This window comes from Varanus komodoensis, unplaced genomic scaffold (assembly GCF_004798865.1).
Source record: "Varanus komodoensis strain SLA01 unplaced genomic scaffold, ASM479886v1 scaffold25, whole genome shotgun sequence".
Taxonomy (NCBI): domain Eukaryota; kingdom Metazoa; phylum Chordata; class Lepidosauria; order Squamata; family Varanidae; genus Varanus; species Varanus komodoensis.
In genome coordinates this window covers 625,537-643,807 of record NW_025335661.1, presented here as the reverse complement: position 1 = coordinate 643,807, position 18,271 = coordinate 625,537, and the positions used below count along the sequence as shown (strand labels likewise).

General features: G+C 39.4%; 1 protein-coding gene across 3 annotated transcripts in view; it reads left to right on the top strand.

Annotated features, from left to right (window-relative positions):
- Nucleotides 1-15,647, top strand: part of SEPTIN2 (septin 2) — a 26,914-nt gene extending 11,267 nt beyond the window's left edge. For all 3 annotated transcript variants that reach the window (XM_044432916.1, XM_044432915.1, XM_044432917.1), the window contains exons 6-13: nt 2,006-2,140; nt 2,943-3,060; nt 3,471-3,572; nt 4,363-4,508; nt 4,720-4,803; nt 6,866-6,923; nt 8,158-8,264; nt 12,744-15,647. In XM_044432916.1, coding sequence (XP_044288851.1) covers nt 2,006-2,140; nt 2,943-3,060; nt 3,471-3,572; nt 4,363-4,508; nt 4,720-4,803; nt 6,866-6,923; nt 8,158-8,256 — 742 coding nt within the window. In that variant the 3' untranslated portion in view covers nt 8,257-8,264; nt 12,744-15,647. The remainder of the gene's footprint in view (nt 1-2,005; nt 2,141-2,942; nt 3,061-3,470; nt 3,573-4,362; nt 4,509-4,719; nt 4,804-6,865; nt 6,924-8,157; nt 8,265-12,743) is intronic.
- Nucleotides 15,648-18,271: the final 2,624 nt, after the last annotated feature.

Below are 18,271 nucleotides of genomic sequence, written 5' to 3'. Positions count from 1 at the left end.
CCATGACCTGATCAGTACTGTATACTTATTGTTGGCCCACCCTGTATTCTGCTTCATATCTTATTGGCTGGAAATACTGCTTTGTTTCTGTTTGTACTTCTCACATAATTGCATGTGCATCTTTTACCATTCCTTAGTGGTCTTGGACATAGACACACAGTCTTTTCAAATCAAATATATATGCAGTCCTACTGCTTCAGTTGCCAATGTTGGGAAGGCTTCATCAATTCCTTGTCCTGTCTTTGTTGCATATCTATAATGTTACTATAGCTGTTTTAGTGGAGCTCCTTTGCCCAGAGTCTGTCCACCTGGGAACGTAGAGTACAAATCTAGCATAATCAGGAGCCATCTATTCTTCTAGTGCTTACCACTTCTTATGACCCACCCTTGAAAGGGGTGTTCTGAAAGTGGAATAAGAGTTAATGAAGAGAGTGTGAGATATGCAAAGTTAAAAGGGTACTTTAGAGACCTTTATGCTATTGTGAAGGAATCAATGATATTGCCATTTTGCATGCTTGCAACCATTGGTTTGGAAATGGTGCATAAATATCCAAGTGTTGGATTTAGTTACTTTCAACATTTTAACTAGATAAGGCAGTATATAAAAATTAAGTTTTAATCTGGTGCAGCTCCCCCCTCCCCTCCCCCTCTGAAAATGAACAACTTAAAAATTGCAGGCATGTTGATTAGAAAAAGTCATGAATTGAGTTAACTGAAGATTTACTAGAAATAAAATTGTGAAAAGAGTGGTAATTAGGAGGATACAGATTGTCACAATATGTTTGGATTCACAAATCATAGAAGAGTAGAGTTGGAAGGGGCCAGTTAGGCCATCAAATTCAACCCTCCTGCTCAGTGCAGGACTCTGAAGCATCCTTAACAGAAGGCTACCCTGCTGCATATTGAATGCTTCCATTGTGAAAGAGCTCATGACCTTGCTAGGCAATTGGTTCCATTGCTACATTGCTTTAACAGGAACTTTTTCCTGAAGTTCAGCTGGAATTTGACTTCCTGTGACTTGAGTCTATTATTCCATGTCCTGCTCTCTGAGAAGAGATCCCAGCCTGTCTCTCTGCAACAGCCTTTCAAGTACTTGAAGAGTACTTTCCCTCAATTGTCTCTTCTGAGAGTTCAACATGTTCAGGTCTTTCAATTTCCTCAGAGTTCTGTTTCCAGTCCCCAGTCATCTTTGCTGCCCTCCTATGAACCTGTTCTATTGCCTGTACACTTTTTAAAACTAGATGCAATACTCAAGAGGAGGGGTAGAAGGGAACTAATACTTCATGTGGTTTGGAAGTGATATTTCTATTAAAGCCAACCCAAAATAGCATTAACCTTTTTTGCAGCTGCATCACAGTGTCAACTCCTAATGAGCTTGTGTTCCAGGATCCTCCTCACCTGTGGTATTGTTGAGCCAAGTATCCCCACCTTATTTGCATTTGTTTTGTTCCCTTGATGCAAAATTTGGCATTTGCCTCTATTACATTTCATCCTGTTTTCAGCCCAGCAATCCAACCTATCAAGATGAAATTAATATAAAATAGGCAGAATCTTTCCCTTAGGAAACAGTTGAACTAGTGAACTTTCTAAGCTTTTCTTATCCTGTTCTCCTGAAGCTAGAGATCAAAAGTGGCAAAATCACTATATTTAGGACAATGGCTGCAATAGCTATTCCCAAGTTTAGAGATACATAGATACCTCTTGGGATGGCTTTGACAACTGAAGTTTCCAGTTTGCTTTGTTTTTTTATGCAGTAGCAGTCTCATTCCAATTGGAATTGTATTTTTTAAAGCAGCCTTGTTGAAAATTGGTATGCCCCAGATGTTTTGGACTTCAGCCCTAGCCTCTGTAGCCAACAGTCAGGAATCTTTGGAATTGTAATCCATATCTGGAGTTTAAAAGGTTGGAGAAGGATTCTTTAAAGAATTATCTGTTTTGACTTAAACAGCTATTTCAGTTTCAGAGAATGAGTGTTTTAATAAGCCTAATTCATATTTGACTTAAGTTTCAGGACTATTATTTCCTATATTGATGAGCAGTTTGAGCGCTATCTTCATGATGAGAGTGGCTTGAACAGACGGCACATTGTAGATAATCGAGTTCATTGCTGCTTCTATTTTATTTCACCATTTGGCCATGGGTAAGTACTGCACTAATTTTGGATTTGTGGCCAAAGACAATTGCTTTTTTGAAGTGGTCTAAGCTTTATGTATATTTTAAAGAAGTCTTTAAATAGCTAGGTGATACACTAAAAATTGTACAATGTATTTTTGAATGCAAATAAAATTAAATAGCAAATCAAAATACTTCTATATGGCAGTTCTTGTGAACTTGTTTGGACAACATGGCAGTCCTCCCTTGCTATAAGTGGAATGTCATGCAAGCAGGGACTACTTAGCCACAGGTGGCTTGATTTTTTTAAAATAGGGCATTCCATGGTACCTATGGTTTGTTCTAGAATTGTTGTCACTAAGATGACCTGAAACCAGGTAACACAGTCCATCTTGTGCAAGCAAAACATTTGACAAGAGTGGCAGAAATCCTTTGCTTTTCTTAAGCGGCTGCCAGGTGAGCACCGTTGACAGTAGCCTTCAGAGTGCCATTCAACAAGATTGAATTCATTGCTCTACATGGAGTTACAGATAACACTCTAACAAATGAGGAAACTCAATTCTTTCTCATTCTTTCTGGTATAGCGGCTGGAGGAATGAGGAGAAAAGAGAGGGGAAGCAAGGAAGTAAAACACCTAGGGGTAGGGTGGGAACTTTGTGTAGGTACCTTGCAAAATAACTAGCCCACTATGAGTTATTGCCAGGATGTGTTGTCATGTCATGTGAAAACAGCCTGTATGTTTTCAGAACATGCATATTTCTGTGCTGAGTGATTTAATCAGTCTATGAAGGAATTGAAGGTCTAAATGCTATGAACACTTAATCTTTTAGACTTAAACCCTTGGATGTTGAGTTCATGAAAGCCATACACAACAAAGTGAATATAGTGCCTGTAATTGCAAAAGCTGATACTCTTACACTGAAGGAACGAGAAAGGCTGAAGAAAAGGGTAAGTTTTATACAGGCATAGAAATATATGTAACACTTAATGAAATAATGTTTGGTACAGTCAAGAAGAAAGGCAAATGAAATGAATGAACTTGGTTAGGTATTACTGTATGAACATAGTGTGAACTTTTATTTGGTTAATATGTGTGCCTTCATTCTGTACTCTATATTTTTTCCTACCTTGAATACAAATTTGGCATGTGTATTGATTTTGGAAACAGCAACCCTTTACAAAGTATTTATAAAGTTAGGGGTTACAGGTCTTTGCAACTGCACCCCATTTTTCCAATTGAACCTTACTCAAGGGATCCCTGACTGCCAGAAGTGGGGTTTGGTAATGGGATGTGTAGGACAGCCAAAATGGCCTGTTCTACTTCCAGCCTGTGGATTTTTCCCAATGCATTTTGTCAGATTCTGGATGAAATTGAAGAGCATAGCATCAAGATTTACCATTTGCCTGATGCTGAATCAGATGAGGATGAGGACTTTAAAGAACAGACCAGGCTTCTGAAGGTTAGTAATCAAAATAGTGATGGAAATCATTGTTTTATGTAATCGTCTTCCTAGTTTGTTCCCAGTTGTCTTCACAATGTAAGTTTAACATCTCCAGTTATTACTCGCCTTGTTATTACTTGCATATCAAACCTTATATTCATAAGACCATGAGAACTGGTGTGATGTCACGGTTAAAGTGTTGGACATGGAAGGTCCTGGTTGTGCTCTCCATTCTGTCATGAAGCTCACTGGGTGACTTGAATGGGCTGGTCAGTGGGTGACAATCTATGATATGTTGCATCATGCAAACCCAGACTGATTCCAGCAGGGTGACTTATTTTGGGCCATGAAGCCACCCAGAAAATCCATGGCTTAGCTGTAGGGTTGTTCAACCCATGATGGGGTGGTATATCACCTGACCCAAGACCCAATTTCATCCTGCTGTGTTGGAAAGAGCTACAGAATCACTCAGAGTGGCAACAAATCAATTTGACTGTTTTGTAGGTGCTGTGATGCAATAATACAAAACTACAGGTACTCCTGAAATAAACCTCAGAAGTAGGAGGCACTGTTAGGAATACCCCACCCAGGGGATGATCACTAGGACCAAGCAGGGGCGTGGTGGTGGTGGGAGGGGAATCCCTAAAGTAACAAGGTCCAAAGTTATTTAGGGCATTATATGTTAACAGGACCTTAAATGTGGCCTGGTAGCTTTTTTTTTGAGATGGTAGTAGTTGCTGTGCAGCATCTTACTCTTCCTTAAAGTAGCAATATAGTTATAATTCTTGTAAATTCTCTTCAATTCCAGACCAGCATTCCTTTTTGTGTTGTGGGATCCAATCAACTAATTGAAGCTAAAGGTAAAAAGGTTAGAGGTCGCCTCTACCCTTGGGGAGTTGTTGAAGTGGAGAATCCAGAGCATAATGACTTCTTGAAACTAAGAACCATGTTAATGTAAGCACATTGCCTTTATCTTTCTAGTTAATTCAGTATTATTCTATCTCATGTTCTTACCTCAGAAAACATGGCATAGGCACAACACTTAGAAATTGTAAGATGCTTTGTAAATGTTAATTAACAATAACAGCATATATGGCACTGTGTTTGGAAGTTAAAATGATGTAAGTCATCTTACTGATAAATGTGAAGTGATTTGTCCTTCCAGCACCCACATGCAGGATCTCCAAGAAGTAACTCAAGACCTTCATTATGAGAACTTCCGTTCTGAAAGACTTAAAAAGGGCGGCAGGTTGGTATCTCTTGTTCGTGACTATGGTTCTATTGAATCTAAGTTCTAAGTTTTTGTGTGCATATAATGGTCACTTCAGAGGAGCCTGACTTGTTTACTAGTGCTTGGAAGAGTGTTACAGGTGGTCTACTCCCATTCTGTGGATCAGAGTTACCATTTAAGAACAATGTTGGACTTAAGCATAACTTATGTTCTGCACAATTTAATCATGGCTATCAAGAACCAGTAGGAGAATGTTGAAACTTATCTGGAAGTTTTCCAGTTTGAAAGTAAATGTAAGTCCACATTGAGATGCACAGCTCTGTAGCAATCTTTTCATACCCATTTTTCCCCCAAAGTTGATGGAATCAAGTGAATACTCTCAGTTGGTCTAACTGGTTAATGAGCTACTGGGAAGAAGTGATTTTGAAGACCAAGTAGTTTTTAAACCAGTTGAGTCTTTATAGTCAGAACCAACATCTTAAATTATAACTAGTGCAGGCAATAATAGGGTTTGCACCACATAATGGTCCACCTTAGTGCATTGTTGTGTCATGCATGCTCATGGTGTTCTGTGTGACAATTTGGATTTACAAGCCACCTGGGTAAGCTATGGCTTATTGTAAGGATTATTTGACCTGTGGTGGGTTGTCATTTCATTGGAACCTGGACAACATGACCCACCATGGGTCAAGCCAACTTTGCAGTAAGCTGCTTAGCAACAGCAGCAAATATCCTTGTTGTTCTTGGCAAGCAGCTAGCAGGCAACTGCCAGCTGTCCCTAGACTGGTCTAAGCGGCACTTGTGGATGGCTAGCAGAAGCTTTCTCTCTTCCCTACTATAGTCTTAAGCTATTTTCAGCTTGCCCTGGCCTTTCCCATTTTCCTCCCTTCTGTGGCTGTCAACCCATGGCTCATGGCTGGTGCTACATTATGTGTTTATGTGAACTTAACCAATGGTTCTATATAGTGCAGGGGTTTTTCTTTTTAATTCCCTTATTTTTAAATATGTAAGAGTCAGCCTCAAGCGAGAACTACATGTCATGTCTGATGTGCATAGCATATAATTTTTAAAACTGACACCATAATTGGGTCTGTCAAATCCACTGCAGAAGTAACACCTGTACATGTAAAGAGATCTCCAAAGTGCGTAATAAAGTCCTGCTTGCTTCCCCACTCTCTCGATTTTAATTGGTCAAGAAACACATACTTGTTTCCTGTAAAATCCTGTTTTCCAAGTGGCTTTGTGTGCTGATGGTGGGACTGGCAGCAGCAGAAGCAAGATTGTTACATCCTTTTGGAATTCCTTAATAAGCATTGCATCATCTGATCTATACTGAACTTTTTACATTTAATATAATTTAATTTAAAAAGAATATACTTTACATAAGGCCAAGACTAGTCTGGGACCTCTAATAGCAGGTGTAGACCTGATAAGTGCTTGGATGGGAGATCACAGGGAGCCCTGTGTGAACTAGTTTCCTCATTGCAAATGCAGAAGTATAGAAATCAGATCAGGTGATTTCTGTCTGCTATTCTTTTATAGCATCCACGCCTGAAACTGAACTGACAGTTGGCTGCCCCTTTTGAGTTAGGGAATACCTTTATAATTTGCATCCCCCTTCCTACTTATGCTGTGGCGTAGGTCTGAATTATGCAAAGTACAGAGTCTTTAATTGTTGAAATTGTTAATGTGTTTTGTATAAACATCAAAAGATCCTAAGAAGACCTCTGTGTAGAGGTATTAAGAGCTTAATGGTATGCTTTCATGTGCATCTCAATCCTTACCCAAACTATTCTGAAAATATTTTTAGAAGTTATATTTAAGGCCTTTTTACAGTGTTGGCTTTTTTTAAAAAAGTATTTGCTACACTTAAAGTGTTAAAAGTAAAATAGTTTTAAGTGGCTGGTGCAGGGAGATCCACTATATATTTTGCTTATAAAAATGTATGTAGAAATAAGGTTTCACTTTCCCAAATTAAATGTCATTGTTCTAAAGAGTTGAGATGTAATCAAAACTTTCAGATCCAAACAAGACTATTTCTATGTTTCTTATTGTGCTTTCATTCCCCCTCTATATGTAGGAAGGTAGAAGATGAGGAAGTTAATAAAGACCAAATCTTGCTGGAAAAAGAAGCTGAAGTAAGGACTTCATTGTTTTCTTAAAATATATTTAATAGTTCCTAACTGATTTTTTTTCTTAAGAGCACAAGGCAACTGGGGCACTCCTGTTTTCCTTGGGTTATTGACTTGCAAACTAAACAGTGCTCAAGCACTACTTCTCAATTTCTCAATTTGTAGCCCATAGACACAGAAGGTGAATATTTTTGGGTAGTCACAGGAGATATAATCCTTCATCAATGAATAAACTTTTGGGTGCCCCAGACTCCAGGTATCCATGTAATTAGTATAATAGGTGCTGTTTCTTATTGTCCAGTTTGATATCAGCATCTATATAGGAGACAGAACTTGTTGAAATCCACAAAATATGGCATAAGTTAAAGTGATAATTACTGGTGCAAGCTTGTAGGGTGGTGGGGAGGGATTCAATTCATGTTTAAATATAGTATTTGTTCTCATAAGTGATTAGCCTATATGGTCAGCATAACTTTAGATAAAAGAACCTCTTATCAGGTACTTAACAGTGGCTTTGTTTAAATATAATATTATACCATGGTTTAATGTTACTAGAATGAGTTTAAGCAAGCTTTAAGTTCCACTGTTCCCATTGTGGCAACTGAAAGGCGACATTTTTTGTTTCCCTTTGTTTAGAGGAACCCCAGCTTGACTTACTATTTAACCCCAGGAAAACTGAATAATCTTAACTATGGTTTGTTCAAACTTGCCAGCCTCAGATAATATGTATGAAACTGGTTTATTTCAAGTAACCACACGTTGAACAACAAGGAGAGTGTATGCTGTAGTCTTACTGCAGTTCTTTCTTGTAACCTATGTTTTTAGACTTTTTATTTATACTTTCATTTATATGCTGCCTATTACTATAGTCTCAAGGCGGCAACCGCATGAAGCCAATCTGGTATCCCATTTTTGACAAAGTTAGGTAAATCTAAGAATGAACACGAGAGGTTTTTCATCTAATTATTTAATGCTCAGTGGGATCTTAATTGTGGTATATATATGCTTGAACTCATATGGGTGACCTGTGCCTGAGCAAAGCATATGAAATTATTATACCTTTAATAATTTGACTTACAAGCTTCAATCAATAGATTTAAATTAACTAAGGCTTTAGTCCAGTGAATATGTAACTGAGTAAATTCCAGTGAATTCAGAGTACATATTTAAGTCTATAAGTTTAATTAGATTTAATTGGCCTGTTTCAGTTTCAGTTTTTGAATTTGTATTTGATTTTTAGCTCCGTCGCATGCAAGAGATGATTGCAAGAATGCAGGCGCAGATGCAGATGCAGAGAGGTGATGGAGACAGCAGTATGGCCCATGGGCACAAAGTTTAAATTATTTGGTAAGATTCTAGTGTTCGGACTTGAACGGAGGGATTTTATAGATACAGGAGAAGCTGTGTTCTTTAGTCTTCCACCCTGTATGAGTGGATGATGGAGATGGGTGGACTAAAGTCCTTCCTTTTATCAAGTTTTTGTTGTGCTTAGGTATGGAATACCTGAGTGCACAAAGTTCAGGTATTCATAACATAACATTCATAACATAAGCAGGCTTTCCCCACAACAGGACTAGAATTCCTGTTGGGTGGGCAAAGAGCAGAATGATAGACAGTGTTATGACTTCGTCACTTCGCTCTCACTTTTTGTTAGCTTATCTCCTGCTGAACTGTAATTTCCAACATCCCTGACTGTTGCACTTGGTGGCAGGGGCTGATGGGAGTTCAGTCCACCAATATTCAAAAAGCCAATAGCTTCCCACTCTTGCCCTAGGATGTTAGAAGGGTGATAATTCTTAATCAACCATGCAAACTTGGCTGTTCATCCTATGTGATTGAGCATGTACTGCAGCACACATGTCATTTCCTATACATCTAGCTCCAAAATAGTGTCACAGTCCATATAATTGACACAGAAGTGAAGGGAATCATTGTGAAGTAAGAAGGACATGCTGTACAGTGTGTATGATCTGAAGAAAAAGTTAAAGGTTATAGAGAAGTAGAAATTGTGTCCTTTTATTCTGCAACACATTGCAGGGAGAAATGGAATCAGGAACCTGGCAGCTTTCCGTATTGTGGAAGGGACAGATTTTTTTTTGCCTCCAGTTAGAAAATACTAACAATGTTTTGAAGTGAGGAAGAAACAGCTTTCTTCCCCTGCCATTAGCTGTGAAGAAACTGCTCCCACCTGTGGTGCTGCTTCTCCTCCACAAACATTTATATTTCTGGGTCTCAGGACCTCTCTGCAGTTGTAACTCAGGACGTACAAGCTGATGTTTTTTTGCTGCCACTAATTTTGTTAGAATACTTAAAAACTAATCAATAAAACTAATAAAAGAGGGTTAGGTATAAGGTGGGCACCAACACTAGAGACAAGTCAAACTATTAAATAATTTATGAAAGAGTTATGCAAAGGGATTACTGATATTTATGTAGGGGTTTCTAAAGACTGCTTACTGATGATTCTTCAGGAATCAAGATACTCCTGCTGCAATTTAAACTATCTTTCTCTACCTCAGGCCAAATTCCCTTAAACTTTCACCCTAGGCAGATGCACTTACAGCTAGATTCAACTCTTGGGTACACTTGACCTCTGATACAAAAGCTCCTCCTGTTGTGCTTTTGGATGCCTAAACAATGTCAGGGTAAAGTGCAGCACCTGTACAGAGGCACTGTAATAAAACATGGAATTTGGTGTGGAGGAGGCAACTGAGACTTCAAGGTCACAGCAGCCAGAATTAGATTTAGTCTTTAATAGTTCTATTGCCAATATTTAAACAAGGAATATGTATACAAGAGGAGGAAGGATTAGGGACCTCAAGGTTAGGCATGAAATGGGGAGGGAGAAGCACACTAAGTTAGTATACCAGTCAAAGCAACCCATATAAACAGTCTGCCCTGTTAGCAGTGCATGATTAGCCTGAATGAGAAAACTAGTGATTTTTCAGTTGTTCCTTATCAGCTTTCTTTATACTAGCTGCCTTAGTTGCAGAAGTGTGGTCTTCCCATTGTTGCACAGTTTGACTCTTCTATTCCTATTGGGTGGGTTTGCATGCCATGCCAAACAACCTTAGTAATAAGCCACATCAAGTTGATTATTCTGTGAACATTCCGCAGTAAGTCCAACAGAAGACCAGGCTTACTGTGAGTTGCTTGCTCCTTTCCATTCAGTCCTCTAGACAGTATTCCAGGGGACACCTTGGGAGTCCTGAGTTGTTTCTCCATCCCCTGCCATAATTGTGAGCTAGCTTCACTTGACATTAGCTTTTTCCTCTACCTTTTCAGTGTTAAGGAAGTGTTATATCCCCTTCACAGGGGTTTTTACTGCCTCCTGGACAGATCTTAGGGCAGCTTCCTGATATAACACAGCCACCTGCTCCTCCACAAAGAAGAAATGTTTTAACCCTTAGCTATTCAATTTTCCTTCTGTCTTTTCCTTTTTGAAACACTAAACAACAAACCTCCCACAGTGATTACCGCAAGACTGATTAGTTTCAGCTGCCTACTGTTAACTCCTTCATTGTCATTTCCCACCTGCTCTTTTCCACCTAGCTAGAATTCCCTGCTAATCCAGGCTTGCTTGGTCCAAAACCATCTAACAATACTAAAAGTGATTGTGTGTGTCCCTCTCTCTCCTCCTCGCTCACTTAAGAATATCACTAAACAACTACAGCATGGGCCTTTGGCAGTAACAATACAAGATTTCAGATTTCAATACAAGATGTAGTACAACTTCTCAGAGGCCACATAGAGCTGACATTATATAGCAAAGTAGACATTACATAGCAAAAACAGTACTGGCATTTCTTTGTAATCACCTTGTCAGATACACTTCACTGAGAGAGGGACAGTAGAAGGGAAACTTTCTCTTATATTCTATCTGGAACTTTTGATTCTTAGACCAGCTTCTAGAGTAAGTATCAAGGGCTTTCAGCTAATGCTCACAAGATCACTGAGTGATGCTGAGGGACTGCATTTTATCCCTCTGGTACTTGTGACATGCTGTGCCGGTGTATCCTGTCCCCAGTGCTGTTTAAGATGAGGTCATTGGGAAATGATCTGAGGATCTGAAGCAAGTTGCCATCGGTATACAGATGATACCTTGCTCTGTTTTCCTATAACATCTGAATCATATGTAGCTGTGGTGTTTGAATGTAATAGTAGGCTGAATTGAGGGTCCATTGATAATTGTATTCACTATACTAATTTGTATCCTGCCAAAACAAAAGCACTGTCCATGTCCTGGGCGAATTGTACTTTTCCCAAGGGAAGTGGTGTGTAAGCTTGGCTCCTCTAGATCTACTTTTATCATTAGATTAGGTATTCCTATTCACTAGAGCTACCAACCACTGCTGTTCCTGGACCATGATACCTTGGTCATGGTGGTTCAGGCATTACTAACTAAAACACTGAGTTATTTTAGTGTGCTCTATGTAGAGCTCTATGTAGTTTGTTTGAGAAGCTGCAGCTGCTACAGAATGCAGTGGTCAAGCTAGTAACAGAGGCCTCTTCACAGCAGTATGTTACATTTCTATTTAAAAACTGCACTGGCTGCCAAAAAGCTACTAGGCCACATTTAAGGCCCTGTTAACATATAATGCCCTAAGCAACTTGGGACCCTGTTACTTTAGGATTTTCCTCCCTCTATGCCTCTGTTTGGTCCTAGTGATCCTGGGGTGGGGTATTCCGGACAGTGGCTCATACTTATTTATTTATTTTATTTAAAACATTTCTATGCCGCCCCCATCGCAACAAAGCCTCGGGGCGGCTCACAAAAAATACATTAAAAACATACATAAATAATAATATAATTTAAAAGAAAAAAACATTTAAAAACCCCCGGTGCATTCTCGGCTAATTTTAAAAACTTAATTAATTCAATAATTTAGCAATTAAAATAAGTTTGAAATAAAAAGGTCTTCGCCTGGCGCCAAAAAACAAATAACGACAGCGCCAAGCGGTCCTCTCTAGGGAGCGCACTCCATAGATGGGGTGCCACCGCAGAGAAAGCCCTCCTCCGGGTACTCACCCTCCTAATATTCACAGAGGGTTCCCAGAGAAGGGCATCCGTTGCTGATCTCAAGGGGCAGGAGGGCATATATGGGCGCAAGCGTTCCTTTAGATATCCAGGTCCTAAGCCGTTTAGGGCTTTATAGGTCATAACCAACACCTTGAATTGGGCCCGGACTTCAATTGGAAGCCAGTGGAGCTGACGGAGAACTGGGGTTATATGAGAACAACGCCCAGTCCCCGTCAGCAACCTGGCAGCTCTATTCTGCACCAATTGAAGTATCCGGACCATCTTCAAGGGTAGCCCCACGTAGAGCGCGTTACAGAAATCTAATCGGGAAGTTACCAGCGCGTGTGTCACTGTCGCCAGGCAGTCGTTCTCCAGGAAGGGATGCAGCTGATGTATCAGCCGAAGCTGAAGGAAGGTGCTCCTCACCACCGCCGTCACCTGAGCTTCTAGAGACAGCTCAGGGTCGAGGAGCACTCCTAAGCTGCAAACCCTGTCCCTCAGAGGGAGTATAACCCCATGTAGGACAAGGCCCAAGTCCCCCATCCCGAGGCCCGAGCCACCCTCCAACAGGACCTCTGTCTTGTCTGGATTGAGCTTCAGTTTATTGGCCCTCATCTGAGGGTTTACTTCTGAGGTTTATTTCAGGAGTACCTTTAGTTTTGTATTTTGTATTACAGCACCTACAGTACAATGAAAATTATCTGTTACCACTGTCTAAATTCATATTTGCACTAAACTCATTTTCAAAAAAAGCCTAAGTTAGTTAGTAGCTAAGCCCCTCAATATTCTCCTTTTCATTTTGGCAGATACCTTTGTTAATTGGAGCCATTTGAGATTTTCGATGCCGTGGTGGGGTTTATCCTGCTCTGACTTGGAAAGTCCATATGCATTCAGCATGCAAATACATTGTGGTCATTTATGTAATGTCTACTTTGTATACAACTTAAACTTGGTCAATATTTCAATTTTATGATATAATGTGATGATTTATTAACTTTGATAGTACTCTTTTACTGAATTGATTTTATTACATTGACTACACAAATATTAAGATTTTTCCTAATATTAATTGAATAGTTATTGATTACTACCACTGTTTTGAGTTTTATTTGCACTGAAGGGTTCAACTTTTTAAACTGCAGTTCCATCATCCAAAGCTTATATATGTGAGCTACAGAGAAATAGCCTTCTCTGATACCTTACGTGGCTGGCATGCCACTTTAAACCCACCATTCCTACAACTATCAAATGTTGCTTGGTCACATGAAAGACAAGTGCTAAAAGCTTTCACTGTGGAAGGTTGTGATATCTTGAGCGAACATTTGAGCCTAAGGATGGAGTCACTTACACTGCTCTTGGACAACCTATATGTAAGTGACAATCCTTCAGTGCTGTTTTTTCTTATATCTAATAGTATATAGGACTCTGTGCCTGTAACACTCCTGAGCCTTTCCCAGGTTTCATACACATTTTATCAAGTAACTACCACATATGTTCCTTTTTGTGTGTGAACTAAAAAAAATCAAAATAAGCTTTAAAGACAGAATACAGTTTTAAAAGCAAATATCACATCTTCAGGGACATACCTTTTTTTAAAAAAAGTAGGACCAACCCAAATCATTGTCATGTGTTACTTTGTAGTAAAGAGAGAGTAGAAGAATGATTTCTGTTAGTTGGTCACAAAATACCAGGGCATTTGCACTGTGTTTGAATATGCACAAATGAGAGTAACTAAATCTATCATCAGGGATTTCAACAAAATCTGATGGAATGGAACTATCTCATGCAAACTAGCTTTTTGGCAGGGCTGCTTAAATATGAAGGAAAAAATTGCTCATGTGGAATGACCCTACTTAATCATTAAAATGTCTTTTCTGAGATAATTGCCCTAACATTACGGGTGCTTGAATTATTAGGACAGGATTAATAGTCTTAGTTTTCCATAAAGATATCAAGAGTTTGCTGTGGACTGTTGGTATTGCCCTAAGTAGAATAACATTCAAATTGAAGTATGAAATAGAGGAAAAGTTGCTAACATAGTCTTGTTTTTAATCTTTACCTGCCTTTTGACAGACTGCTTAACTCTATTTCAGAATTTACTGAAATGGTTTACAACTCAGTGCCAAAAAACTGAAAGTCAGTGCTGTCATATTATCATGCAATCTCTATTCATTAAATATATTTTCCTGAATATAACCTAATTTCAATACTGTAATTTAGAAACCTTCATTTACAAATTCTTGTCACTTAAATTCAAAATTAAAAAATTAAGCCAGATAACAGCTGTTGCTTTTATGCAAGCTCCTAGGTGCTTCTCAAAAATTGCCACAACTGGTCTGAAAGAACAAAGAAAGCAAAACTTGTTTCATTTCTCTCTAATCAAACACACACACACACACACACGTTTCTATATATTCAGAATTGATTGGGAAAATTATACAAATGCAAAAACTTATCGGATTGGATCTAAAGCACTCCATTATATAAGGGACTAGAATCCAGCAAAGGCCTCATGGAGAGAAGGAGGTATTTTTGCTATTTGTACCTTGTGCTTGTGTCGCCCTCCATGGAACTCCAGAGACTTTCCCAACCCTGTGGGGTAGATTTTGAAGAGGTATAAGCAGTCAGCAGGTGAAGAGAAGAGTGTTCTGCTCATGGGTATCTAGCTCCAACACAGAATTTTCATATGCTAAGCAGAAACAAAGCTTGTTTTAAAATGTTTCAGCAAACAGTTAACTTAAAAACCAAAATGGAACAGAAGGTTCCAGTTTGGTATTTCTTCATCTTCCTCTCCTTAAAAATAGCAGCTAAAATCTTTTTGTGGCCTCTGAAGTATCATATTTATAAATATTTCTACAGTTAAATTATGCTATCTGTTTTGAACATACTTTGGCAACACTCTTTTTTGCCAAAATGTGTGTTAAAAATATGGGTATTTTATATAAGAGGTTATTGTAATAAACCATGCAGAACTGAAATAATTTCCCAGTATTAGAAAAGCTGTGAAAATGTAATATCAGTGCCAAATAACTAGTATAAACATAACCCTATCTAATATATACCATGGTTTTCATTAAAGGAACTAAAACGCCTACATCTGTTCAGAACTATTCAGTTAATCTGCATGTTGCTCTGATCAGATTTGTATTATGTTCTATGGTCTTTACCTGTGGAATTGTATTTTAAATTGTCTTGGCTCTTTACAATAGCATGTGCCCATCCATACTGCTAAGTTTTAGTTGCTAAACAGTTATAAATTGCTATTTCAGTTTTCTTTTTATTAAAGTATAATATTTTTGAACAAAGTGAAGCTTAAGTTCCATGGGACTGAAAAATACGTTCCTGCTTTGTGCATGGCATGATTCAAAAAACGTACCTCTTCAATAAGCCCCATTGTAATCCTTAATGTTGAAGAATGAGAATAATAAATTTTTTTGTGCATTCTTTAATTTTGAGAAGATAGTTGGCAACAGAATGGTCTCTGTCATCCTTTACAATATATATCAGTTTACAGAACTGTCAAAACACTTGTAACTTGATAATTTCTATTAAAATTAAATGTTTAGTATATTCTTACACCTACTGTTTTTAAATATTTGAATACTCAAAGGGCTAATTTTTGTATACAACAACATTAACGTTGGTTTCTAATATACTAACATTAGCCAAGACTATTAATAATAAACATAAAAAAGTGTGTGTCTCCTGAATTCTTTGAGTAAAGATAGTCCTTACAATGCTAGTCATGACAATGCAAATTAAAAACATCTTTGTAATCAAACAGACATTGTATTAAAAACGTCTTTAGAGAATCTGCCCTTTCCATTGTTGCTGTGAGGAGGCATCCAGGATGGGACAAGCAGGGATCACATGATCAGTCTTTGCCTTGGTCCTAGTGCTGCTGCTGTTTGTTTCCTCCCTTTGCTCAGGAAAGAGCTCATTCTCTTCATCTCTGTTTTTTCCAAGTCTTTTACCGTATTCTTGTTTTTCTAAACCTTTTCTGACTTCTACTTCCTCAAGAACTGCTCCGTGGCATACAAGTTTCCTGACTTGTTCATAGATGATGCCATATACAATAACTGAAAATGCAGAGCATTGCAAAAAAGTAAATACTAATTTACTTTGTAGTCTTAATATTGTAGAGAAACTGCTCTGTGTTGTCATATTGAATGTCTGCATTATGATTTTAAACATGCCTTATTGTGGGAGAAACAAGTCATCCAGATGTTAATGGAGTATGACTCCCAACTTTTCTGATCATTGGTCATGTTTGCTGGAACTAATGTGAATGGCCTAGCAGCATTTGGAGGATCAGAACTTGATAGATGAACATTAAATTTCATGGGTAGATATGTATGAACCCATAGCCATAGGACACATATAACAACAGTGGCAAGAACCATATCACTTTCAGTGTTGTATGTTTGGTCTCTTTGTAACCACAGAGAGAAACAATGGTTTGTTGTATGGCCTCTACATTTCACCATGGCTTGTTTGGGCACCTGAACTTAGTTTCTGTGTTTCCATCACTGAGATTTGTGGCAAGAGCTGCATTGCTGCAGCAGACATTTCAGCCGGCATTTTCTACTCTCCAAATCTGCCTAGCAACTCCTGAGTCAGAGGCAGCCATGCTCTGATTGGCTGCTCTGCTCTCCCCTTTTACATGCTGGCTTTACATGCCTACATGCAGTGCTAGATTCTTGCCTGTACTGCATGCCTCCAGCAGCAGTAACCTTGGAGATGGCCGTGCCTGGCACTCCTCTTTGATCACTGCAGTTCACACAAGCACAGCTTGGAAAGTGCTCTGTCTTTGCTTTACTGGAAGAAACATTGCTCAGGTAAGTTGCCCTACACATAAGGAGCACATGTGCTATGTGTGGGACATCACCACAGTGTCCCTCAAGGCTTCCTGCCCATCCTGTAGGGGGTGGATGGAACCAATGCCCAGATGCTTTCCTCTCCAGCCCTGTGAGTGGCTCTCTAGCTGTGTAGGCATATGTCAGTGCAGTTAGGGAGTGAGCAGTGGCAGGCTTGCCGAATGGTGGAAGTAGGGCACCTGTATGCAGTGGCTGGATGCATGCTAATAGGGTGGGGTGTTCTGGGTGTAGCAGATGTGGGCACAACTGTGTATGGCTACAGATCTCACCATCAGAAGCGACCACTAGATTTAACACATGGCATGTTTTTCTCTGGCACAGCCACCCTTTTCCTGTACCTAAGTCCATGTGATGCTGCACGTTAGACATATTTTGTAATAGGCATGTGGTCCTTGTGGGGGAGGGCTAGCTGTGGGACTGGGTGGAGGGGCCAGTAGGGTGAGTCACCATTGAATATGATGGTGTGGGGGGGGGGTTGAGGGTGGGATATGGGAAACTGGATGAGGTTGATTGCAATTGCACAGGAAAGGGTAGGGAGGGCATCTTGTCCTCTGGCTGCAGGGAGGAGGAGGCCCTTTCCATTGTGTGCAAGCCCCGTGCACAGGGGTGTGTGGACAGATGCAGCAAGGGAGGGGTGGGGTGCAGGTGGATGTGCCTGTACGTTGGCACAAAGCATGACAGCAAGGGGTGTGTCTCTAGAGCAACAATGCCACTCTAGTGCAGAGGTGGTAGCTTCTGAACAGCAACAAAACCCAGGAGCAGCTGGTTGAAGCCATGCCAATGGGAATATGTGGATCAATGAGGGGGAGGAAATTGACACAGGAAGAGCAGTGTGCTCTGGGATGGATTTCAAGCTGTGGGGGTGATGGATACTGGCTGCCATTAGGAGAAAATGTGAAGACGTGGAAACCACCCAAGCATGGAAACTATGCAGTTGCCTGAACCCAGCATCCAAGGTAAGAAACTGCCACACAATAGCCGCCCAACATGGTTTAGCCTTATGTATTAACACAGCCAATACGTTGCTGTAGGCTAGTTCATTGCTGGCATACATGAGTGGGAGGGTATTGTTACACTCCTGCCCTGCTTGTGGAATTGCCATAGTCAATCTGGTTGGCCTCTGCTGAACAGAATGACAGATTAGATAGGTTTTAGGTCTAATCCAACATGGCTGTTCTTACTATGTTTCTAGTATCGTGTTTTCTTCCCTGTACCAAAGGATTTGACAGACTAATAAGGGACTACATACTTAAATGCTTGTTTTTCATTGATTAAGCTTTATTTATTGTTACATTTATATGCTGCACCTATAACCAAAGGCGTTCTGGGTGGTTTACAATAGATAATAATAAAGCATCAATTATAAATACAGTTAAAATAACAAAATAGTATAAAAAACAATAAAATTATAAACAATAAAATAGTAATAAAAATAATTGAGAAAAGGTCAGTTTATA